Here is a 26,728-nt window from a genome sequence, read left to right as displayed (position 1 = left end):
CCAGCAAGGATGAAAACATCAGGAGCTGGTGGGAAAAAACCCCAGCAGGCACCTCTCAGGAAGATTGAGCACAGAAAGCCAGCTCTTCAGGACCTCACATCCAGGAGGAAGAACATCTCGACAGCTCCTCAGGAGGAGGACCCCAGAAGATCCTCATCTGCTTCCCAGGTCCAGGATGCTGAACAGTGCCCTGCTGCTCCCGAGACGGACGATATTGGAGGAGCCCCCCCGAGGATTCCGGACCAGGATGCTGATGGACGCCCCGCCGAGAAGGACGCCATTGGAGAAGCCCCCCCCAACGACTGAGGACCAGGATACTGATGGCCGCCTTGCCAGGAGAGATGCCACCAGAGGAGTCCCCCCAACAACCGAGGACTGCGATGCTGATCACTGCCCTGCCAGGAGGTACTCTGCCAGAGGAGCCCCCCAGATGACAGAGGACCAAGAGGCTGATCACCACCCCTCCGGGAAGGATGCCACCAGAGGAGCCTCCCGGATGACCCAGAACCAGGATGCTGAGCGCCGCCCCGCCGGGAAGGATGCTGCTGGAGGAGCCCCCAACATGACCGAAGACCAAGAGGCTGATTGCCACCCCTCCGGGAAGGATGCCGATGGAGGAGCCCTCCAAATGACCCAGGACCAGGATGCTGAGCGCCATTCCACCAAGAAGGATGCCACCGGAGGAGCCCCACAGAGGACTGAGTACCAGGATACTGAGTGCTGCCCTGCCGGGAAGGATGTCACTGGAGGAGCTCCCCAGATGATCCTTTAAACAATCCAGATAAAGAAAATAATAGTTAACACATACATTGAGGTCAGAGAGGGCCAAAGCTCATGCTACTCACATGAGTAGCAATCACGTGAGGCTGAAGTCAATTTCTTGTGTGAGGAAGGGTTGATCCTCTGAGCAAGATTTGCAGTATCAAGCCAGTGTGGGTAATATCTGAGGCAACTCGTTAAAGACAAAAGAGGAAAAGGTACCCAGATAACTGGTCTTGGGGTATAGCCTGGGAGTCATTGAGCAGCAAGCTAAGGGGTAGCTGAAAACACTTTGAACTCAGGTGAACTTTTCAGAAAGCTTGCCTGATGGCAATTCTTGCCTAGAGCAAGGAAGAGACATCACTGATAGATACTTTTATTAGTCTCTAGTGGTGGTTTCTAAGACCTGGTTTCCATAGTTTTTGTACCAATTAGTTTTGGTTGGGGTTGCACTTACATTAGTCAATTTTCGGGAGCAATCTATACTAATCTGAGGCTTTACACTGTTATAACTGAGTCAGACTGGGGGTTGTACCAACGTAACTATTTCAGGATAAAAATCACACCTCTAACCTAAATAGTTAAATTCATACAAAAACTGTGCAGAAACCACACTGAAAGTTACAACAGATTCTCTAATATGCTTATGCTGCATATCAGTCAATCCTTCACAGATATTATCCTTCATGAGGGGTAAAAATGGAAGGTCACAAGGCTACTTGCTTTTGCATGTTATGCATCATATTAGTTCCTCTTTTAAAAATAAGCTAATTTTTGTTTTAGCAAGGGCACAGGGACAGACACTGGTGAGTCAAAGCTCTTCCATTCAGCATGGAACTCTCAAAAGTTCTCTCATCCAGGGCTTCTCTTGTTTAAGTTCAGTTGTTCCTTCATCTATTTCTTCTCCCCTTTCCCAGTTCAGCTGTGGTTTTCCCTCCCTTGCTGCAGAGATTGCTAGGATCCATGGGAGGGGGAAGCCACGGTTCTCTCTCATTCTGCACTCCCCCAGCTCCTTCCTTCCTCATGAGACAATTACAAGAAAACTTGGTGAGGTGATTTGCCCTGTGCCCACCTTCCATGGGAGAAGAGGATCTAACTTAGCTGATTGTATTTTATGTTCAGTTATGACCATAAGACATTGATCTTGCCTTACTCACAATTCCCAAACTCCCAGTAGAATTAATTTAGAATCATGTTCTCAATGTTTTATGGTGTAATGCTGTTTCAATAACCAGGGGAGGGTTTGGACAAACTTACTATCATGCTATCTGAAGTGGCTCATGAGCAAGAATACCAACCTCAGGCACACCATCAGGGGCTCGTTCACCTGCACATCTACCAATGTGATATATGCCATCATGTGCCACCAATGCCCCTCTGCCATGTACATTGACCAAACCGGACAGTCTCTATCAAAATGAATAAATGGACACAAATCTGACATCGGGAAACATAACAACCAGTAGAACACTTCAGTCTCTCTGGTCACTCAATAACAGACCTAAAAGTAGCAATTCTTCAACAAAAAAACTTCAAAAACAGACTCCAACGTGAAACTGCAGAACTGGAATTAATTTGCAAACTGGACACCATCAGATTAGGCCTGAATAAAGACTGGGAGTAGTTGGGTCATTACAAAACCTAAACCTAATTTCCCCAGTACTAATTTCCCCCTACTGTTACTCACACCTTCTTGTCAACTGTTTGAAATGGGCCATTCTCATTACCACTACAAAGGTGATTTTTCCTCTTGGTATCCTGCCGTTAATTGAATTGTCTTGTTAGACTGACCTCACACGTAAGGCAGCTCTCATCCTTTCATGTATTTATACCTGCTCCTGTATTTTCCACTCCATTCATCTGATGAAGTGGGTTCTAGCCCACAAAAGCTTATGCCCAAATAGATTTGTTAGTCTCTAAGGTGCCACAAGGACTCCTCGTTGTTTTTGCTGATACAGACTAACACAGCTACAACTCTGAACCTCAGGGCAGACTGTTAAGAACCAGGGCACAAACCCCCAACTGGTTGTGAATTCTATGCTTAGATTTCACCAAGCAAGTCACAAGTGTAAACTCCTCAGACGTTATACAACCTTATCATGGAGTCTCAGACAGTTCTCTTGGGCACATTGGTCTATCTTGTTACCCAGGCTTGCCTGATTCTGTGATAGACGGTCACTTTACACCAAAGATCACTAAATACTGAGGACCAGTCACTTACTCCAAGTCATCTTAGATCGCATACCAAAGATAACACTGGTAGCCAATCCTGTAACAAACTAACTAAAGGTTTATTAACTAGGAAAAATAAATGAGAGTTATTTACAAGATTAAAACAGATAAATATACACACAAATGAGTTGCAGTCTTAAGTTTCAGATGGTGATAGAGCTGTTGAAATATGCTACTCTGTATTTCCATTAGGGCTAACCCAGGTTAGTCCTGGGGATCTCTTGCTTATGTTAGCAAAAAGAACAGGAGTACTTGTGGCACCTTAGAGACTAACACAAAAGCTTATGCTCAAATACATTTGTTAGTCTCTAAGGTGCCACAAGTACTCCTGTTCTTTTTGCTGATACAGGCTTACACCACTGCTACTCTGAAACCTTGCTTATGTTAGGAATCTGTGCCCATTAGGGTCCAAATAACATAAAAAGACCCCAAATTCCTTCTGGTCAGGGTTTTTTTTTTAAATCACCATCATCTGAGAATTCAAGCTGATGGGAGGTGGGGTTCTGCACGTAACCTCATCATGGGTAGGTGAGGGGAACAATTGACAAAGTCTTTGATTTACAGTGGCCCATTTGGATTCAACCATCCTTCCTGCTAGGCAGGCAATAACACTTTCTGTAGGAATCCAGCACTTTGTATTAGGTGAAAGGTCCATCCGTCCCGTCTCCCACACCTGGCCCTTGGGTGAGCTATGGAGTTTCAGAATAAACATTTTACAGTTACAGAGCAAATACCTTATAGCATGGGACACTGATATTTTAAGTACGATTAATACATGCAGCATCCTACAAGCATTCCATAAAGTCTAAACATATTCTTATAACACTAATACCTGTTTTAACTATAACAACACACAGGTAAGCCACGCTGGTGGAGAAGCTTGAGGAGGTGAAGTCGCTCCTGGGGGTGTGCTGGACTCATTAGCCACGATGTCTCTTTGCCCGGAAGGACAGCGCATGGCATTGAGATCCAGGGCTCTGGAGTCCATTCCCCTTTGAGCGTCCCTCCTCTGGACAGGCGGATGGTAAGAAGTTTCAGAGTCTCGGGATGAGGAGGGTTTCCAGCTATTCTTTTGTCAGTGTTCAGCGAGGCCCAGGGCCTTGGCATGAGCTGGCACCTGGTCTGCTGGTGTCACATTGACCAGAGAAGAAAATGAAATCTACAGAAGCAGGGGGGAGACATCTGCAGTTTTGATATTTGTCAGAGGGGAATAGAAAGGGAAAATTCTTCCTAGTGTAGTTCATATTTTGAAGAAAGAAAAAACACAAATTACACTGCTTCTGCAGGCTAGCCAGTTTCACCTCAACAACTCAATTTTATGGTGTATTTTACAATTTACATGCTCATTAAATTCAATATAAAAAGGTTGGAAATGATTTTAAAAATAACTATATATTTTACTTGAGTAATGACCTGACACCAAACAATGTGTGTGTATGGTGGGAGGTTGAGCGGGTGTTAATCCAACAATTTATGCCCAAATTGGACCCATCTGTCACAGCCTGTTATTTAACTGCCTTGACTGTTGCTAGAACTCCAAGTTTCCTCTGGAAGAGACATTCCAGTAATGGGGAACATCAGGGTACGCAAGGCTATGAAAAACATGGTCAAACCCTCTCACTGAATGTGTCTAATGTGGGGGTTTTATCTGTGCAAGAACTGCAGGACAATGGTGGTCTTACACACTGGTGGTCACCACGGGCAGCCAGTGGAGCCCCTTCTGCCCATGCCCTCACTCCACAGCCAGAGTCCAGAGAGATTACTGATGAACCTGGGAAGCTGAATAGCACATACCACCTCCTCAGCTGCCCCAGAACCTGGATGGGACATAATAAAGCAGAAACTTCCCCTGCCAAACTCCTCAGCCGGGTGTCTGGTGGGCAGCCTCCCCTGGGGGTCACACAGGCCTTGTCTACCCTAGAGAAAGTTGGTGTAACCAAGTGGACATGCATCAGCAAGGTGTGACTCATGGAATTTCCCTGGGAATTATGGACTTCATCTCCCACCAACCTGTGATGCTATTGGTAGTTTCCGGAAAGCCTCTAGAAATCAAGAGCCACTGATTCAAGGAAACACACCAGGAATGGTGGCAGAGTAATAGCATGGTTCAGCACAGCCGTGGACACAGGAAAAAATATTAACGGAACCAGCACATTTTGAGCAGGTCCTGCCTTGTTGATAGCTACATAGCAGGTTGGTGCTGTCCTAAAGATTCAGTTCTCTAATGGAGTCCTATAGCTGGGACCTGGCTCATTCAGAGGACAACCAGACCATCAGCTCCAATGCCACTCCAGTACTCACCAACAGCACAAACAGTTTCAGGCTGTTCTCTTATCCAGGGCTTGTCAAGTTCTGTTTGTTCCCATCTGATTCTCCTCAGGCCTAATGGTTAAAATCATGAGTCAGGCTCCAAGAATTATGAGATTTAAAAAGAAGGTTGGGTTCTTTTTTATTCACCTTCTGGGTTTTAAGCCTTTAGGAGTCACATTTTCAAACTTTTAGCTGCAACCAGGGATGGGGGTTGGTAGTAGAGTTGCCAAGAACTTTCTAATTGCATAAAACCTAACACTGTGGCCTCACCCCAGGGCCACACCCCTTCTCCAAGGCCCGCACCCAACTCACTCCACACATACCCCTCACTCTCACTCACTTTCACTGGGCTGGGGCAGGGGGTTGGGGTGCAGAAGGGGTGAGAGCTCCGTCTGGGGGTATGGGCTCTGGTGATGGGTCAGAAATGAGGGGCTCAGGATGCAAGAGGGGGCTTTGGGCTGGGGAGGGGGTTGGGGTTGAGGGCTCCGGGGTGGGGCCAGGATGAGCAATTTGGGGTACAGGAGGAGGTTCCAGGCTTGAGCCAAGGGGTTCAGAGTGCCGGAGCAGGCTTAGAGCTGGGGCAGGGGTGTGGGCTTTGGGGTGGGGTCAAGGATGCGGATTCCAGGAAGGGGTTCTGACCTGGGGCAGGGGGTTGGGTTGCAGGTGGGGATTCGAGGTGCAGGCTCCAGCCGGGCAGCGCTTACCTTAGGTAGCTCCCAGTCCATGGTGCAGAGAGGTTAAGGCAGGCTTCCTGCCTGCCCTGGCTCAGCACAGCTCCCAGAAGCAGCCAGCATGTCTGGCTCCTAGATGCAGGGGCAGTCAGGCGGCTGTGCACAGTGTGTGCTGCCTGTGCCCACAGATGCCGCCCATGCGGCTCCCATTGGCCATGGTTCCCAGCCAATGGGAACTGTGGAGCCAGTCCTCAGGGCGGAGGCAGTGTGCAGATCTTTCCTGATTGCCCCTGCGCCTAGGGCAGGGTTTCTCAAACTTCATTGCACTTCCACCCCCTTCTGACAACAAAAATTACTACATGACCCCAGGAAGAGGGACGGAAGCCTGAGTCCCACTGCCCCATGCAGCAGGGTCAGAGCCGAAGCCTGAGCCCTGCCACCCTGGAGGGGCAGGGGCAGGGGCAGGGGCAGGGGCAAAACCAAAGCTTGAGGGCTTCAGCCCTGGGTGGGGGAGTAGTAGCTTGAGCTGAATCCTGACTCCTGCCACCCAAGGATGAAGCCCTTGGGCTTCAGCTTCAGCCTTGTGTGGTGAGGATCAGGCTTCAGCTTCAGCCCTGAGCTCCAGCAAGTCTAACACCAGCCCTGGGGACCCCATTCACAGGGTTGCATCTCACTTTGGGTTTCTCGACCCATAGTTTCAGAACCACTGGCCTAGGGGCTGCAGGGATATGCCAGCTGCTTCCGGGAGCCACGCAGAGCCTGCCTTAGCCCCGCTGCACTGCCAACTGGACTTTTAAAGGCCCAGTCAGCAGTGCTGACTGGCACCACTAGGGTCCCTTTTTGACCGGAAAACCAGATACCTGGCAACTCTCGTTGGTAGGATTGGGGACTTCTAAAAAAAAAATGAAAGCTGACATTCTTGCCGAATATCCTTCACAGATTCTTGAATGTATTTATCACCTTCTAGTCTGTCTGAAAGGTGGAGCAGCTATCACAGACCAGAGAGCAAACAAACAAAGTGGGGATCCCAAGCAAAACAAAGGCTCCCCCACGCGATGGCCGCCAGTGATTACTGTATGTGATCTGCTCATATTGACTAGCAGAAACTGCTGCACAACCCAGAGTGGGCGGTTATTGACTCTGCCTATGGCTGGTTTACACTGGATCTTTTCCAGCCAGGAAAAGCAGAAATGTAACATTTGAAAAATAAAAGCTTAGCACCTGAAGAATTGAGGGCACACACTTGTGGGGTCCCTTTTTGGCCTAATATACCTTAGTAAAGATCAAATCCGTTAAGAGCAGGATTACAAGACACTGTTAATGCTGATAGCCCATCTAAAGTAGGGTTCCCTGGGTTGCCAACAACAGATTGACAACCAATGTGAGGAACAGTGAATGTTTTTAGAAACTGCCCCTGTTGTAGCTAGAGCCTACGTGACTACTGGGCTGAGTGTACTGAGGTTTTGCTACATTTATAGGTGAAATTAAGATATCAAGCTGTTAGTCGGGCTGAAAAAAAAAGCATGCACAAAACAGTTATGCCAGCTTGACCGAAGTCAGGCTAACAGGGGTTTCTGGGTAGTCCCTGAGTGGAAAAATACCGAGGAGCATACTTACAAAGAGCTGGGAAAAGTAAGATAAGAAAGAGCTGCATCTTGTACCAGATGTGCTGCGTTAAGAACAGTTTGTTTAAAGAACAGATAAGGAGTCTCCCTGTTTTCATTCTCTGGTTCTGTTCTCTGTCTGTTCTTCACTCCCCTATTCCTAACTTCTGGTGCTCCTCCCCATGCTGATACGAGGTTTGTTAAGATGTCATTAATCACTTAATGTTGTAGAATGTAGGTACGCATGTATACAAAAGGTTTCTAGTTGTTAGGAGAAGGGGAGGGGAATTGCATAAATGAATAATCTATGACACGACGGAACTGTCTATATAAACTTATGCTAGTTGTAAAGAGTATGCTGGTTCTCTCTGGAGACGGGCTGCTCTCTATTGTTGTGAGCACCCCTCAATAAAGAGCTTTTGATCAGATCTTGCTGGTGTTGCCTGTCTCTGTGCGGTCAGACAACGAACCTCTCCGTCTGGGTTCGAGTCCCCAACAAAGCCATTTGCTAGAGAAAAAATATATAAGGTCTTAATCAAGCAGAGAGGAAACAAGATACAGTTGAAAGCAAACCTAATTACAACATCTGAACTAGAGCATTCAGGTGGTTTAGGAAGATTTAGTATAATCCAAACTGGTAACTTTGTAATCTGACTCTTTTCAGACTATGGAACAAATGGAGGAGAGTAGGCAAAAATATTAGCCAGTGTGTTCTCATGCCATCTAGCCGGGTGCCAGAAATGATCCATTATGGTTAGGGAACAATGAAAGTTGCAACTCTCCACACCAGCAACATGCCTTCTTACCCAGCATGGATTGACTCGCTTTTGAGGCAAGACAGATGGCATTTCTGCCATCACACTGCCTCAGTGCCTTGGGGTTTCTGCCAGTGAGGGGAGGATTTAATTCCCAGGAGCTCTACTGGGGGAGGCAGTGAATCAGGGAACTCTGGTTGCCCTGCGCAGAGCCTAGTGCTCCATTTTGTACCAAAGCAGCCTGCAGCCCTTATAGACTTTCTACTGACTATTAAACCCTGGAGTAAATCCATTATTTTAACCTCCAAAAGCTAGTTCTTCAGACCATTCCTTGTGCCTTTTTATCAAAGTTAATTCAGGAATAACAAGCTACTTCAGTTAGGAGGATGATAAACAGTCGGAAATGAAATACAATTTTGAAGCAAGAGGATTCAAATAAATCACATTAATCACTTTTCTCTTTTGTGCCCAAAAGGTTTGTGGGTGTGGTGTTTTTGTTCTCCGGTTTTTCCCATTTCATTATCTGCAATGGAAACCTGCAATTGACTAGGAGGGAAAAGGCTCATTATACAAGGGATAATACTACAGTGCATGTAAACTACTCAAATTCAAGTGGTGATAAGAGTCAGTTATCTCAGGACTGGAGCCATTAAGTTTGCAAAGAAAAGGGTGTTGGTCTCCCAGCAGGGAGGAGAAATTTCTTTCAAATGCAATTTCTCTACATAAGATGCACAAAACAAAGGGAGGAATCCATTTTGCTAACCTTATGTTTGATCTCACATAAGAGGGATGGATTAACCCCTTCTACATGATAATCGTTGTCCACCAAAATCTTGGTTTATGACAAATTCTCTGCAGAGCCCCACTACAATTAGTGTGAAACAAAGCTAACAAAATAATCTGGTCATGGATTCTAAGGTCAGGAAGGTCCATTGTGATCACCTACTCTGACCCCTTGTATGGCACAGCCCATAGAACATCCCCAAAATCATTCCTAGAGCAGATCTGACATCTGGCATTTTATAGGTTTTAGATGGATGGCCACATTAAATGATCCCTTAAACTATAGGCCCTCAAAGGCATGGCTATTCTTTTCACAGTATAAAAAAAGGCAGTCATGAGTCAGACACCCAAACACTCCCAAGATCATGAGATTTCCCTCACCCAAGATTCAGTTGTGCTTTTTGGTCTGTCTTGATTTAACTTCCTCTGGCCTCCCCCGGTGCATGGGTGAGAGACAATGTGGGAGCTGGATACACTCAAACTCATCTCCTAGGAGGTTTACCAATTTTCCATTAGATAAGGACAACTTTGAATCCCTGCTGAGATGGGCAACAGTTGAAGTAGTGAGCTACAACTGAAAGGCTTAGTGGCTCATTAGCAGCAATGAGAACTATTCCCTCATTAGTGCTAAACTTACACTGAGAAAGAGGCTTGCTTTCTAGAAAGGTAAATTTATTAGCTCACTTTTTAACCTTTAGGAATTTATGCCAGCAGATCTTCTACTCTCCGGACAGCCAACACAGACAAGAGCAGTGTGGGAGATTTTGTCTCAGACACACTAATTCTGCCACACCTAGTTTTTAAAAGGACAACTCCCATCAGCCTACTAAAAGCAACAATGCAACAGTAAAACAAATTAGCACATCATCCAAATACCATGCTGTGCAATACAAAATCAATCCAACAATTACTTCAAAGTCCTTGCATTAACTTTTATGCACAGCTGTATATTCTTCAGTGTTGCCAACTAATTATTTTGTTGAGACTCATGGCAATTATTGTTTTCCTTAAAGCCCCAACTCCTGGAGTCAAGTGGATAGGTGATGGTTTCCACCTTCATGCTTAAAAAAAACATTTCTAGCTCTTGTGGCTGTGCAGAAAGCTTCAAAATATGACCCCAGTGCACCCTAAAGGCTCCAAAAGCAGAAGGAAAATAAAAAGAACTCCAAATCTATTACTGTTACACAATCTCATGCTTTCAAAGGTGGTCTCATGATTTTTGGTGAGCCTGACTCATGATTTTTGAGCATTTGAGATTGGCAAAACTAATTCTTGCACCTCATATGAAGCAGAAACAGGGTTTGAACCTATAGCACAGATAACTTTCACACTAGATACTGGAGTGACTGATAGTGGGAAAAGCATATTACGTGGACACGGCCACATAGGGAAACACCGCACATGTTGTCAGTGGATTAGACACGTATCTGCTTGTGCCTTTTGCAGAATAGCTGTTGAGGCTGTTTTTCATAATTTCACACCAGTTTTCATTAGGCGGTATAATTAGGGACTTTTGTTCAGCCACAACAAGAAATTGAGACAAGTCAAATGATACTAGTCTCCACAATTGACTGTCTGAAAAGGCACTGGAAGTGCAGTAACCACACACACAAACTTTGGCACCTAAAAAAGCATCCTGATTTGCTGAGCTGCTCCTATTAACTGAATTTTATGGGATCTACAGTTCCTCAACTTATAATATCATGCTCTGTGTGGGGAGAAATACAGAAAGGAAGAAAATGGAGTAACTGTTAATTATGATAATCTGATGCCTAGCACTACAACAGGGAAATCAGTTTATTCATCAATTATTTACTGAGCAGTGCAAGAGCTTCTGCCAGGAACTTATTTTGTATTGCAGTCCAGGTTTGAATAGTCATGCTGTCATTCATTCAAACCTTCCATTTCAATTATCTTATTTTGAAACACTTATCCTCATGCATTTAGCCCTTACCTCTACATCTTTGTCTTCCCATTTCCATCAAATTGGCCCTTATCCCACAAGCTGACCCTGCCAGCGGTGAGGACAAACTTCCACGGGGGAATTGAACCTGCCTTCAAGAGTTCCGATGAGGAGTATATACCCAAGGGACTCTTTCACAATGTGAGAGATCAGCCTGCTTCTCTGGAGTCCTCAACAGGATCACTGGTGGTACTGTTGTGATGGGATCCCCTGGGTGGCACCTGGAACTGGGGTGCCATTGAGCCCTGACCTAACCCAGCCCCACCACGGACACTCTCTGTTGCACAGAAAACAGGAAGGCTCTGTGAAAGTAGAATTAATTATATTGTAAAAATAAGAATGGATTAAAGAAATGTTGTCTGCACCTTTAAGCAAAATTGTTGGAATGTTGCAATCCAGGTGTCAGGAACACAGACATTAGCATAGAACAATTGCACCGTTTAAGGGCAATTGGAAAAGTATTAGCCTTAGATCGATACTAATCAGTAAGGATGTTTAATATGTATGCTGTGTCTCAGGTGTTTTTTCCTTTCTGTTGCTTTCTTTGTCCCTTTTTCTAAACTCCTGCCCTTTCATCTGTATAAATAAGATAGTTTGTGTCTTGTATGGTGCTCACATTTATCTGGGTGTATTAGCAGAGCGCTGTGCTAATAAAACAGAGTGGTTTGACAAACTGTGAGTCCTGAGTCTAACTTTGACAGCTCCCAGCATACAGAAGGGGTGCACAACTGGCACTAGGATCCAGGAGGCAGCATTCAGCTGTAGAGTCAGCAGAGACACAGCCTCCTTCAACTGGGCAGCTCTGTGCTTGCAGAAATGGAGGCAGTGGCATGTAACCCTGTGAGGCCTCCCATGCCTCATCTGTTTGTGGGTGCAATCCCCCCCAAAACTGCACCCACAGTTGTTCCTGTCCCCTCCCCACATGGCTTCCCTTTGCTTTTCTGCAGGGAAGCACAGGACTTCTGGGTGAGTGGGGTGTTTTCTGCAGGTGTGCTGTCATGCAGACTCCCCCCAGAAGTAGCAGATGTAGCTATTCAGCACCCAGGTTCTCTCCCTACCTTGTCTGCTGCTCAAAAGCAGCATCCCTTTTCAGCAATCTTCATACCATCTACAAGGCCCAGCCCATAGCTATTAAACACCCCCAAACAGGGCAGGGACTCATTCTTACCCTGTCCTTCTCACCATAAAGGACCGGGTTGCTCAAAGGCTTTGTCCACACTAGGAAAAAGGCTTTTTAAATAAAAATAAATGAGTTTTAAAATGTTATAGAAGACTATGCTGCTGGTCAGGTGAAACCTAGCAGGGAACCTAGTTTTCACCTGAACTAGTTATGTTAAAATTACAAAAGGCCCCATCAACACTAGGGTTAAACATGGCAGCCAACGTACTTTCTATCCTATACATAGGCCAGGTCTACACTACGAGATTAAATCGATTTTAGATACGCAATTTCAGCTACGAGAATAGCATAGCTGAAATTGAATATCTAAAATCGATTTACTCACCCGTCTTCACCGCACGGGATCGATCCATGTGGCTCGCCGTGTTGAATCCGGAAGTCGTCGTCTAGCTGGAGTTCTGGAATCGATCTAAGCACGCTCTGGGATCGAGATATCGCGTCCAGACCAGACGCGATATTTCGATCCCCGAGCAATCGATTTTAACGCGCCGATAGGGCGTGTAGTCTAGACGTGCCCATAGATATACCCAAAGGAGGAAGAGAAATGGAGATCCTATTCCACAGACCTACAAGCTGGGGGAACCCTCCCATGAAGGTACAGCAACTAGACCCCTCCTTGAGAAGGATTCCTGCCAGAAGCAGGCATCCCCTACCCCAGCTGACCTAGCAGTGGGGATAGAATAATTCTCCAAGTCCCTTTACCCCATGAATCCCACTCTTCTGGTTCATACACAAAGATTCCCTCAGAAGCTTGGCAAGAAGGGCAACTGCCTGCTAGAAGGAATGAAAAGTTGTCTACTCCCCCAAAGAAACCTGGAGAAGATGCTCTATATGCCAGCATTACTCTTCTCCCACTGCTACATGCAACCTGACTCAAATTCACTGGTGCTCATGTGAAACCTCAGCATGCTTTAGCTAAGTAAGGTTGTTATCTCCATTCTGCACCTAAACTAACTTACAGGGCCCCATTTAAATCAATCTTTTTCCGAACAATACAAGTGTCAAGAGGCATTACTTATTTCACCAGAGAATGTTTCCTCTTGGGAAACTGACTTCCTGGCAATGGCAATGTCTTCTCGCTCCTGGGCACCTGCAGCAATTCCTCATCATGCAGTGCAAAATAATCTGGAAGTGGTTTGTATAATACTTAGCACTTCTAGTGCTCTACAAACAGTGTTTACTACACCCAAGAGCTAGGTATTATCCTCATTTTGCATCCTACCTTTGGCTAGAGATTTAAATTTCAGAACAGTATGTGGGCTCTGAAATCCAGCAAGGAGCAGTAACTACCTCAAGGAAGCTAAGTGAGTTTATAATAGAACCTCCCTTCCCACACAGTGTGATCTCAGATAAGTGCATTTGAGTATATGCCTGCTACAAATGAGAGTGCACAGCCATTTGTTCCATCAGAATGCTGCATCTGTAATTGCTTAGTTATGACACGTGTACATTCAGTTCTGTTTTTAGGCTAAAGTAACTTCTAAACAGAATTTGTCACTCAAACCAAATGTTATTAAATATGAATTTCTATCTACATATGGAGTCCATTAAGTCTTGGAGGAGATTTACAGCGAATTTAAAATTACTAGTGGTCAGTACACAGTAATACAGGAAATACAATTATTTTTTCCCCTAGTGTTTTCTTGGGATGACTAAATACTGTACTCGGTTGTACATAACCACCATTTTGTCCAAATCTGAGTCATAAGCAGCACCATATCGAGGTCTGCCACATTACTCTTCAGACAGCCCTCCACTCCTTTTTAAACATACTGCAGCTCTATAGGCTGCAACGCCTTCTTGTTTATCTCCTTAGCATTCTATTCCAAATATTTGTATTTCTTCTTTCCAATACGTTGGTTTTCCTGGAGGATCAAATCAAGGAGTACCTCCCTGTAGTTCAAAACTCAGCATGGATACACCCTGAAGACTTTTCAAGTACATGTCTGCTACGAGAACAAGTGCACACTCTTTTGTTATTGCACTGGCAGATTTAACTGGAACGAAGTTAAAACACTATGGCATCTCCTTATGTCAAGTACGGATAGGTGGAAAAAACTGTATATGGGCTAACAAACATTCATCTGCACACAGGCTCCATGCCTGGGGCTCTCTTCTAGGGTAGGGTTTGCACCAACACAGCACTTCATTCATCAAAGCCTGCATCTCAAGTTATCCTTTATCACCACAGAGTTTTCCCATAGTTACTACACAAACACATTTCAAAGTAATTATACAGCAAGCCAGTTCAAAAAATTTTGCGATTTTTAAAAAATATTTATTCAAAAAGGAATAGGTTTAATAAAACACTCCACATGGTTTCAGCATTGAAATATTAAGTTTCACATTTTACACATGTAAATATATTACAAATTCACTTTTCATCAAAGTTCAGCTAGCGTTGCAGCATTTTCCCATTATCCTGGTCTTTCAGGCCATTTAATCATCATCACCCACGGTAATCAAAAAATCAACTTTTTTGGTAATCCTGCAAAATTAATTTTAGAGTGTAAGTATTTCATTTGTATCAATACTGAAATGAAATAACAGTCCCAATCCCCCAAAGTTATTTAGGGTATGTTTGAACACCAAACGCTGTGAACAGGCTAGCTTATCAGAGCTGGCTTGAATCCAGCTAGCACAGGTAACAGTAGCAGTGAAGACAGCACAGGCGTCAGTATGGGCTCATCAGCTGAGTATATACCCAGCCCCTGTACTCAGCTCTTGAGCCCACACTGCTCCCTACACTAGCTGGATTCAGGCGAGCTTGGATAAACATGTACAGCTTTTGTTTGTAGCTATACCCTAACTACTCTTCAGGCCCTGTCTAGTCTTGGAGCAGGCTCATAGAAGAGCAGCTATAATAGTGCATGAAAAAAGTTGTCCAGAACATTTCTCTCATGTTTACATGAAACATGCAATCCAAAATTAAGCTATATGTATAGAAAGCCATTTTGTACTCCTAAAAAGTTTCCAAGCCATCTTTGTGCAAGGGTGTGTGACAAGAAACATTTTAGACACCACCTGTTTTTCCTTCCATTTGATATAGAAAGTTACAGGTTTAAAATAGAATTAAGCTTAGAAAAAAAAAAAGGAGGCAAGTGTCAGTGAGGTGGGTGGTGGTATTGTAATAAAGATAGTAACTTTTTCTAGTTTCTCAGTAACTGCAACATGTTGGTGTCATAAACAGATAGCTAAGGGTTAATGTCTCTTTCACCTGGAAAGGGTTAAACATCTGACTAGAGGACCAATCAGAAAACAAGATACTTTCAAATCTCAAGGGAGGGAGTTTTGGGTGTGGGTCCTTTGTTCTGTGTCGCTCTCTAGTCTGTGAAGGTGATCACACTATCTCCAGGCTCTCTAATCTTCTGTTTCCAAGTTGTAAGTACAGATAGAAAAACATAGGTTTTTACATTGTTTTCTGTATTTGCAAGTGTGTAGGTTGTTGGAAATGTTTAAATTGTATTTTTCTGAATAAGGCTGTTTATTCAATTTTTATAAGTTAACAGACCCTGTAATATTTTCATCTTGATTACAGAGACGATTTTAGTTCTTTTCTTCTTTTATAAATAAGGGCCGTTTTTTTGAAGAACCCCTGTTTTTTTTTTTGATTTTCCCTTTCTTAAAAGTTTTTTGTTTGAGGCTCAAAGGGCTACGAATCTCTGTGCCAGGATTACTGTCTCTCTCTGGGAAAGACTGGGAGGGTGAAAAAGAAGGAGAGGGGGAAGGTGAATTGTCCTCTCTGTTTTGTAATTCAAGGAGTTTAAGTACAGTAATCTTCCAGGGTAACCCAGGGAGGGGAAGCCTGGGAGGAGGTAAAAAGGCATCTGAGTCTTGGGCTCCCAAGGAAAGGTTTTGGGGAGACCAGAGTGTACCAGGCACTGGAATTCCTGGTTGGTGGCAGCGCTATCAGATCTAAGCTGGTAATTAAGCTTAGAGGTTTCATGCAGGTACCCAAATTTTGGACGCTAAGGTTCAGATTTGGGAAATATACCTTATGACATGGTGGCACAGCGCGTGGAGTGAAATGAAAACCCTTTCAATGTCTGTTTAGGGGTTTTACTAGACTTTCATTTTAGAGTCTGCCCCAGAGACTGGCAGGATAGCAGCACTACCCCATTCCTCTTTCCTGAGGTCCACCTACACTATAAATGTGACCTGCTAAAACATGGCTGTCTCCTAGCATCCTATAAATAAGCTGAGGCTTTTTGTTTAAAAATGGTTTGGTCCCATCCAAGCTACAAGTCACTGACAACCATGCTCACCAACTTATTTAATGCCAAACTACACAAGGAGTTTTAGACAAACATTTTCCCTACCAATGATCTGAAGAATTTACAATTCATTAGTTGCATCTGTAGTATAGAATAGGCCAAGATATTAGACAGCTTTCCTACCCTTTGTTAAAACTCAGAGAAAAAGCCACAAAAGAACTTAGATCTTGCCTACACTATCACTTAAGGTATGTCTACACTGCAGTAAAAACCCATGGCTGGCCTATGTCAGCTGACTAAGGCTTGTGGGACCCAGGCTGCAGGGCTATAAACTGCAGTGCAGATATTATTTTCCCTATGCAGGACAAATAATGGGAATGTGCTTAAATCTACCATATCCAGAACTTCAGAGGCTTGACTCAAAATGACTAAAAGGTGCATAATTTAAGAAAAATACATAGTTTGGAGACACAAGGACAAGGTCCACAGATTCTCAGCCAGGAAAAGAAAAAAACAAAACCAAGTGATGGAGGCCATATCATCCTTTATCGTCTTGGCTCAAAACATCACGTACTATAAAGCTTTCCTTTTGCAGCTCCACAGGACACTGCTGCCCAGAAGATTCTCAAAGCTGAGGATCTCTGAGCAGATACATTTTACACATGAAAATATGTAGAGGCCAGTAGTGGGATGAAGTTTGGCTATAAAATTAAAAATGTGCAGACCAGAGAAGTAAACATTTGATGTACATCAGAGTCCTAAAATGCTCAGAATTTCCAATGAATTCAATCAAATGTCTCAATTAAAATTTAAGTAATTCCCTTTATATAAGGATCTAAGAGAACATATCAAACAGGTGATAGTCACAGGATAAAGTGTATTAAATACTGTAATGGTTTTGGATATTGACAGAACTTGTGATACAGAAGTTTTTCTACACTTTAGAATCTACATAGAATGTAAGATATTTCTTTTAACAAGGTACACCTCTTGTAAAAAGAAAACTACAGGTCACCAAGGGGCTTAGGTTGTGTTATGGGCTCAGATTTGGCTAATTTAGAGAGCAATATTTCATTTGGTAAGGTAGAGGACTATATATAGGTCATATTTCCTTAAACACTGGGACAGTATCATATACTTACCATGCATCTTCAGTTTAAAATTAAAAATATAAAAATGCAAAGATTTAGAAGAAAAATTACCTTGATCTATTCCTTCTGTTCTCTTTCTTTTTAAATTTAAAAGTGGATTTTGTTGTTCTTTTAAGGCTTCTGCAGGATAGTTTGGCCTTGGCAATTGACTTCCTGGTGTTGGTCCTGGTCGATTACTAAAATACTTCTGTTTCAATGCCTTAAAGATAAGAAGGGGAGAAAGCTGGTCAAGTTAATAGAGTGCACAAAATTGATCTGAAGCTATATTCTTTCCTTTTCTTAAACTCCTTGCTTATAACTTCTAACATTTCTGGAGGTTCTAAGATTGCAGTTCTAAGACTGGAGTTGTACTCAAGAGTAGCGACAAAACCCAAGATTCCAGATTCTCTCAGTGACTTCCATACAGTTTGCTCAATTTACAAGTTGAGATAATTTGTCTAATCATCTGTATTACAGTAGATGCCTAGAGTCCCCAACCAAGATCCTGGCCTCATTGTGGCAGATGCTGTACATGTACACTAAGACAGTTACAGCTCTGAAGACCTTACAGTCTAAATACTGTAGACAAGACAGAAAAGGAAAGGGGCAGAGATTGACTTTTCCAAGGTAAACAGTGACACCTCTGGCAGAGCCAGGAATTGAAGCCAGATTTCTGGAATACCATCCTTATGTTGATTTACAAAGTAAATTGGCTTCTGCTGTACTCTGCCCTGATTGCTCTGGATTCTGCAATGCCAAAAGAAAGAAAGGCTTGTTACTGAGTACACAGAGGACCTGAACACACAGGAAGCAGATATGTAAAACTGACACTTATTTTATGTAAGTTAAATTATATCCTCCTCATCCCTTCACTTTAAAGCAGATTTCAGTTCCACAGCTTCTATAAACCACAGTTCAGGAAATAAATAAAGCAAACAAGCAGCTGGAACTGCCAGGAAATGCTTTTGCTTATTCTAATTATAGTGTTCAGTCTCTGCTAAGTCAAGTCACATCGGGAAGAACCCAGATTAAAGCAAAAAACTTGCAATTTTTTAAAGTGTGTATAAATAGGGCTCTGTCACGGAGGTCACGGATTCCATGACTTCCTGTGACCTTTGACTTCTGCAGTAGCCAGTGTGGCTGACTTCAAGGCCGCCACAAGCAGTTGGCCCTGGGACCAACTGCTCAGGCAGCTCTAGGGACAGCCCCACCAGTCGCTGCTCGAGCAGCTCTGCAGCCAGCCACTGCTCAAGTTGCCACAGTCCTGGGGCCAGCTACACCGGTCACTGCTCTGGCAGCCCCAGGACCACCTGAGCAGCAGTCCTGGGGATGCCGAGAGCAGCTGCAACTGTGTGGCTCCTGGCAAGAGTCAATCGGAGTATTTATGGTACATTTCTACCCGGATATATGACCCGATAGAACATGAATTAGAATACAACACAGTAAAGAAGTGCTCTGAGGTGGTGGCAGGGCTGCACACTCTGGCAGATCAAAACAAGTTCAATTTTAATGCTGTTTCACCTATAACACAGTAAGATTTTTTGGCTCCAGAGGACAGCGTTATATCGGGGTAGAGGTGTATAAGTCATAGACAAGTCACTGGCCGTGATTTTGTTTTTTGCCTGTGACCTGTCCATGACTGACTAAAAATACTCATGTTTAAATCGTAGCTTTAGTTATAAATGGTCCTTCTGCTACAGTATTTTAATTTATATTTTGCAGCTTGATCCTTGAATATCAGCCTATGAAAAAGGACTTCGTTAAGTAGGCTCTAGTATAGCATTCTATTTTACTAGAAATCAAATGCATACTAAAGCAAATATCTGATAAAGAGGCAGCTAATGCTACAAAAGTGTTGTTGAAAAGTCTACCTAAGGCAGTTAAACTCATCTCCTGTCCTAGCCCCAAAAATGTAATTTTCCTTGAGTGGTAAGGGAAATTGCAGTGATCAAGTGATGGGACACCTTTGTTCTTTGCAGCAGTGTTCCCTCTGGCACGCAACAGTGGGAGAGGGAGAAGAAATAGGTATAACACTACATTTTGGATTTATCATGTGAATTGTTATTCCACCCCCCTCCCAACATACTCAGAACAGGAGCTGACAAATAGCAAGAGCTTTCTTTTAAAAGTATGAGGAAATTTGTCTCACTTACCCAGAATTCTGGGTAGGGGGATGGGTCCATAAATTCACTAGTGATGGGTTCTTCAATTGGATATTTTAACTAGCTGGTCTGACCCTCTAGATAACTTCCCCCACTGAAAAGCCCCTCTGAAAAGTTGCTTCCAAAGCTACTACCATGAATAAAATACTCATTCACATATTAAAAATAGTAGAAAATCTGCCCAACTACTCAGAACTGTCCAGGCTGGAAAAACACAAACAGGGACAACCTTGAGGGTCATCAATTAATTTTAAGAGCATGGTTATCCATCCACTCTTCCCTAAAAAGGGATCAAGCGCACAATTGACCAATCATCTTCCAGAAGAAGTAGATAAAATACAGGGTTGGGATGAATTTATGAACCCATATGCCCTACCCAGAAAGAAAATTTGTCTCACTTATCTGGAAATTTTCATTCTCATTTCAGGGGATGGATCATAAATTCAGCAGTGCTGGTGTTTCTGTAGCAGTAGTCCTGCTCTCGCTATCAATCGTTGGGTGGGCTAAGAGTAGGCTACAGCTCACAGAACTTCTGTCAAAGTCTATCAGTCCTCTAGAATTTAGTAAACGTATGCAGGGAACCATCAGACCATGAAGCTGCATTATCTTATTGGCTTTAATCTTGAATGGGAGAGATTACGTCTTAGCTTAACATGCCTTGGAAAATCTTCCCCTCATTCCCTTCAAAATATATATACTTTGCTGTGGAGGATCTCAAAGCTTTCTGTTCCCTAACTCCGTATTAGAATGAACAAAGCTGGGAGACTTTGTTCTCTAAATATAGATGCTGATCCTGCTGTGTATTTCAACAGGCACCAGGAATAAATTCTTCTATTACTGTATATCAGGGGTTGGCAACCTTTCAGAAGTGGTGTGCCAAGTCTTCATTTATTCACTCTAAGGTTCTGCGTGCCAGTAATACATTTTAACGTTTTTAGAAGGTCTCTTTCTATAAGTCTTTACATATAACAATAGTTTATATATTAAAGTAAATAAGGTTTTTAAAAATGTGTAAGAAGCTTCATTTAAAATTAAATTAAAATGCAGAGCTCCCCGGACTGGTGGCCAGGACCTGGGCCGTGTGAGTGCCACTGAAAATCAGCTCGCCTGCTGCCTTCGGCACACGTGACATAGGGAGCCTACCCCTGCTGTATATCAAGATTTAGCTGAAAACTACCTGGACTTGAGTAGGATTGAGAACACATCATTGGAATTTACTAGTTTGTGGGTAGGGGGTTATGTCTGTTTATTTTTAAAGTGACCTCTCAATCAGGCTGCCAGCTTCATGGGTGGATCGTAATGTTGGAGGGGTCACAAATATCTCCATGATGTCTGAAAACCAGGCAAGTTTGGGTCAGTGTGGTGCAATCAGAATTACAACCTGTTGTCTCTGTTAGATGCTGCATGTTACAGGAAAAAGAGGGAATGCATATAGCAGAGTTGTTGGCTATACCTAGGAGGTCATTGATTCCCCTGGCCCAATGATCTCATTTCCTGGCGTAGGAGTTTTTGGCACTGGAGCTTCCATGTTAATTTCCCAAAGGTCTGGTCTATGGGTTTGAACACCTGTGGTGGAGGCACGATTAAGACACAACTTCCCCTGCTCCGAGCTTTTGGAGCTGAGCCTATCGCTGGCATTCAGCTGCCCTTTCATATGCCTGGTTCACAGCGACAATGTTTTCCTCAACCTGGCCGAAGAAAAATGGGGCACCTGGTTAAGCCTGCTACAAGCAGAAGCCACATCTGTTTACATATGCTATGCCAGTCATGCTGACTATGAATACAAGTATGTGTCTTGAGTTTAAGGTGGGGAGGAATGCCTGAAGGGCTAGGTGAATCACTTGCAATTCCAAAACAGTTTATGGTGTAGTGAGATTCCATCACTGACCCTGACTTTGTACCATGTGTTGAGATGCGTCAGCTCCATACCCTTCCAAGCTGGCATCCATCATTATTGCATCTCTGTGGTTCTGCCAAGCAGAATAGTCTATGAATCTTGTTGTAATTGCCATCTGAGGGTCCTTTTACTGTGGAGAGAAGTCTTCCAGTGAGCTGAAATTGTGAATGTGAGCACGGCAACTGAGTAGGCAGTACTGCAGGCACCAGAGATGAAATTTTGCCCATGACAGTAGGTATATGCATGAAATGAACATGCCTAGACATCTTCATAGTGTAGTGTTGACTGTGAAGGATCTTGTACGTTTTCTCCAAAATCTGTACTTGCCCATTTTTGGGGAGGACGGTCCTGTGAAGTGCAGTGTTCAGCCAAAATCCCAGGTGTTCTATTGTCTGGGTAGGGACAAGCGGGCTTTTCTCCATATTGATTATAAATTCATGTTTCTGCAGGTGTGCACTAGTCATTTGGGTGTACCTGAAACTTCTGTAGGAAGGAGGCTCTTTATCTTTATGCCATTGAGAAAATGATACAGATAGTGTTCAGAGATGCCCCCAGTATCTGTGACTACTCTGGGGGCAGTGGTAGTGCCAAAAATGGGCATTGTACGGCATGTCCAAACCTCAGGTACCATCTGTGTAAGGATGGAAACATGAAGATATGTTTCCATGAGGTTGACAAAGGTTAGGAAATCCCTGTTTGGCAGCTACCATGACAGACAGGAGCAGTGTCCATTTTGAACTTGTGGAAGTGGATCACCTTGTTGAGTCTTTAAATCCAGGACAGCCCTGTCCTCCATGATCGCCTCACAAATCGGGAACAGCATGGACTATAAGCCCCAATACTGATCCTGGTCTAGGATAGGCTCAATCACCCTGATATGGAGAAGGTTGTCGATTTGCCTGAGCATAGCCTTCCTCTTGGATGGGCTGGGTAGCCAGGGGAAGAGAGAGTCTTTTAGAAATCCATGGCATAATGTTTGGAAAAGATGTGTGTCAACCATTTGTCCATGGAGGTGGCAGCAAACCAGGTGGGAACAAAAACAAAACACTCAAACAACCAGGCACCCACCCCCACCCTCACAGAGGGAGAATGTCACTGATTGCTCTTAGAGACATTCCTGGAGAATGAGTCACCTCTGCATTTAATAGGACTGGTATTCTCCTATCTATTCTTAGATAATCTGTCATATCTCCTCCCATTATCTATATGAAGCTCCATAACCCCAAAAGGGATACCTAAAATGGTTTAAAATTTGTACTGTGCTTTAGATGTCCCTTTTGATATTGCCCCGCCGCCAAACACTTTGCCCCCAAGTACAGCTTTGCTACCAAAAACCTGTCTTGAGGAAATATCCACCTTCCACACCCACAGTCATAGAAGCCTTCTTAACACTATGCTAGAGTCCTCTATCTGGTGGAGGACGTGAAAGCATCAAGTGAGGTGTCAAAGTAGAGCAGATGTTAGAGAAATTCTTTAAGGATGATCCCAACTCCTTGGCCCTTTTCACCTTTTTTGGAATGTCAGAGAGCATGGACTCAGAAGAACGAAGTACTGCTCTGGCAAAAAACCTTGACCATTGTCAATTGTATTCTATGTGCTGCTGAAAATTCCTCATAGTCTCTTCAGAGAGCTGATGCCACCCTTCTGTCAGTGAATACTTTGGCGGGGGTGGGTGGGAAGGAAGACAGTCACATACTCTGTCTTCACTAGGTTTATCATCCCATCTTAAACAGCATGGCCAGGAAGGGATTGCAAGGATCAGTTTTAGAGCTCATTGGAAAGCATTTTAAGCAACTCCACACACTAAAAGAGTAGACACACTCAGGAAAAAAAAAGAAGCGGAGCAGGGAGGAGGAAATCAGGTTTTGACCAGCCTACAAAGGCCTTCACTTTTAGCTTGCTGCATCTTTCGAGGCAGAGAAAATTCAGTATACCGATACCATAGAGTACAAGTAGACCCATACCATCTCATTGTTTCCTTGTACTCCCTCATCTGTCTGTATCTATCGTCTCATCTTATACTTAGACTGTGCATTTGGGGGAGGAGCCATGTTTATGTTCTGCGTACAGTGCCCACCACAAGAGGGTCCTGGCCAGTGACTAGCGTTCCAAGGAGTGGTAATGTAAATACTGTTGTAAAGGTAGGATGTAATTAAAGTGTCAAAAAAGCCTAGGAGCCACAAATCTTTCATCTTCATAACTTCAACCTAGATCTGTAGGGGGAGATTTTCAAAAGACATAAGTGGCAGACAGACAAACTTCTAACTGCCATTTATGCCTTTGAAATTCTCTTCCACAGCATGAGAAGATTTTATAGTAGTTCTATGCTCAGAGCAAGATGGGGTTCTGGTCCATTCCAGGGGCTCCTATATGCTATAATAAAAATTTCATCTTATTTATTTGATCTCAAACCTCGTATCCAAGAGATATTGAACTGATGTTAACAAGAGGTGTTAGAATGTACACAACCTATGACATACAATACAAACATTCTACCATACCTGTGTAGCTGTGACCCTAGTACAAGGATTAAATGTGAAAAGACCTTGGAGAAGATCTAGCAAGTCATCACCAGCTGCACTGAAGATATGTTGAAGTGGCATTCCAGGGAAACTCTTAAATGTTACATAATCTGGAAGACTAGACATGCCCTATGAAAACAAAATGGGAATCAGATTTTAAAACAACAAATAAAGAAAAGCTTAGACCCCAGCTGAAGGAATTGCCACGGTGCAGCTTATGGATCAGAAGTAACAGTCAACTTTTAAAGTATGCTGTCAATCTGAAATTGAGTCAGTTTAATAAAAACTATTACATTAGTTTTAGGTAACCAATTTATCAATGTTGTGGTTTTACAATCACATTCCCCTTTCTAAAGAATGTTTTCCTACTATGCAGTGTAAAGACCTTCACAAAGCAGGAAAGTAAATGACTATAGAATAGAAACAACAAAAATGACTCTAAGAGGGTCAAATGCACTAACAAAATTGGGAAAAAAAATTCCCCTCTAGTTTCTTATTATTGTAATCCTAGGAGTGATTTGCAGTAAAAGAACACATAAGATTTTCAGACAAACGTAATTTAAATTGGCCTCTCTAACATGGAAGTCATTTGCATCAACAATGTGGGAGACTATGTTCTGCATAAGTAATACTCTGCAACTGCTTCTGCAGCAGGAAACTGAAGAACTTCTGAAAAAAGAATGGAGCCCAACAGATTAACACCTGTTCAAGTTGCAATAACGCACATTTTACTGTTGCTTTCATCCAGTTTGTAAGTCATCTCTCTTCTTCCTCCAATATCATACAAAGTTATATTGATAGACTTAAAATAGCTAAATGATATTAAATATTTCTAGCAACATTATACTGCAATAAGTTTTAACCAAGCACACCACAGCATGTTAAAGTGGCAGTAAACATGATGAATGAATTACATCTCTCTTGTATAGTCTATAGAAGCGAGGGAATTAAGGTTCTTAATTTTGAAGAGTTACAAGATTTGTGAATTAAATTTCAGAATATATCCTCTCTTTTGGCCAAGTATCCTACAAACAAGAATTTCTTCAAGGTTAAAGTTTTCATTTAGCACCAAGAATATGATAAAAATATTGCAAGATTCTTTAAACACTTTTTTTTGAATTATGGTGTGACAGAATACAACTGTTCTGAATCAAAAGGCATTTGCAAATGCCTACAAACTACATGGCTATATTAAACAAGATGAAACGAAAAAGCATTAAGTTATCACTCTTCTCTGTGTCCCATGATGAAAGTCTATCATAAGAGTGAAAATAGCACTTCAAGTTACCATGCTATTATATTAGCAGGTATCTGATCCAAGTAACAGTTTTGGAAATCCCGATTATCTGTCCTCTGCACTTTTTGTAAAATCAGCTAGCAGTCTTTTTGAAGTAATTTCCAAATATTTTGGTACAACTTTAAATTTAATTCAAACAGTTGACAGCAATACAAAAAAAAAAAAAAAAAAAGAGAACGTTGAGATAGGTTTGTTAACTAAAAGACTTACAGGCCACTGTTCTTCTGTTGGAGTCCCCAGCGTTTCAAATATTTTTGTCAGCTGATCAAGATCAGAGTCTCCTGGCAAAAAAGGAACCTGTAAGAAGGCAAATGCAACAGCCACTCTTATTTAAAGGTTTAATCAACATCTGAACTTGGACTCCCAGGGAACAACCTTGATCTTTCCCTTTGTGAAAAGTATTCTACTGTTATAGTAACATGGCTTTGGATACCAACTATCTGTAGATGGACACTGCTGGAATGCTTGGGGCTTCATCATAATATCTAAATAGGTTTCAAATGCTATTTATATTTAGGCATGACATCATTAATCTCATCACTAGATTTTCCATTATGAAGCTAAACAACCATTAGCTAAGTGAGATAATACAAAGGTATGCCTCTTTCTAACCTACTAGAAATTTTAAACATACCATGTAAAGTAACCTAAAGCTGTACAGTTGCATGTTTTAAATTTTTCCTTAACTCTGATCGTTCCAATGCCCACAACTAGTGAAGAAAGAGGAAGATTGATGTTGGAAACCATCTAGGTTTTGTATTTAGAACTTCAGAATGAACTCGGTGATGACAATACTAGAAATTAAATGATCTCCACCTAAGCAAAAATAATGGGGTACTGATTCACTGGGTTAGAAATTGCCTAACCAGAGCTTGTCAAGTTTAAACTACACTGGAAGGAGAAGGAGGAAATTGGCCTAATTCAGTCTGCCATGTACTTACAATACACGAAGGTAGAAGATAGAGTTCTGGGACAGAAGTTAAAGAATAAGGTGACTATTAATGTGTAAAGCATGAAGAATTAGATTAACAGTGAGGGTAACTGAAATCAAAACTGAAAAGCCAGTGTAACTAACATTCATAAAAAAATCAAGGCAAAGGGTACACCCAATGTTTTTGTGAAATTTAATTGATATTTTCCTCTCAATGTTATCTGTTTAAGAGACATTTTGGATAAAAGTCTCTTAAAATTGTTTAAAACTAGACTAAGTAATAGGAAGTGTGCTGTAGTGCAGTAGCCTGCATTGCAG

At 42.8% G+C, this 26,728-nt stretch overlaps 1 protein-coding gene across 2 annotated transcripts in view; it reads right to left on the bottom strand.

The window, feature by feature from the left end:
* Nucleotides 1-14,521: 14,521 nt before the first annotated feature.
* Nucleotides 14,522-26,728, bottom strand: part of CDK7 (cyclin dependent kinase 7) — a 34,574-nt gene continuing 22,367 nt past the window's right edge. For both annotated transcript variants that reach the window (XM_032765000.2, XM_075066992.1), the window contains 4 exons: nucleotides 25,690-25,776; nucleotides 24,162-24,311; nucleotides 17,674-17,821; nucleotides 14,522-14,745 (listed from right to left, as the gene is read on the bottom strand). In XM_032765000.2, the coding sequence (XP_032620891.1) occupies nucleotides 14,720-14,745; nucleotides 17,674-17,821; nucleotides 24,162-24,311; nucleotides 25,690-25,776 (411 nt within the window). In that variant the 3' untranslated portion in view covers nucleotides 14,522-14,719. The remainder of the gene's footprint in view (nucleotides 14,746-17,673; nucleotides 17,822-24,161; nucleotides 24,312-25,689; nucleotides 25,777-26,728) is intronic.

This window comes from Chelonoidis abingdonii, chromosome 6, assembly GCF_003597395.2.
Source record: "Chelonoidis abingdonii isolate Lonesome George chromosome 6, CheloAbing_2.0, whole genome shotgun sequence".
Taxonomy (NCBI): Eukaryota; Metazoa; Chordata; order Testudines; family Testudinidae; genus Chelonoidis; species Chelonoidis abingdonii.
The sequence above is the reverse complement of the archived record's forward strand: the minus strand, read 5'-3'. Positions and strand labels throughout refer to the sequence as shown.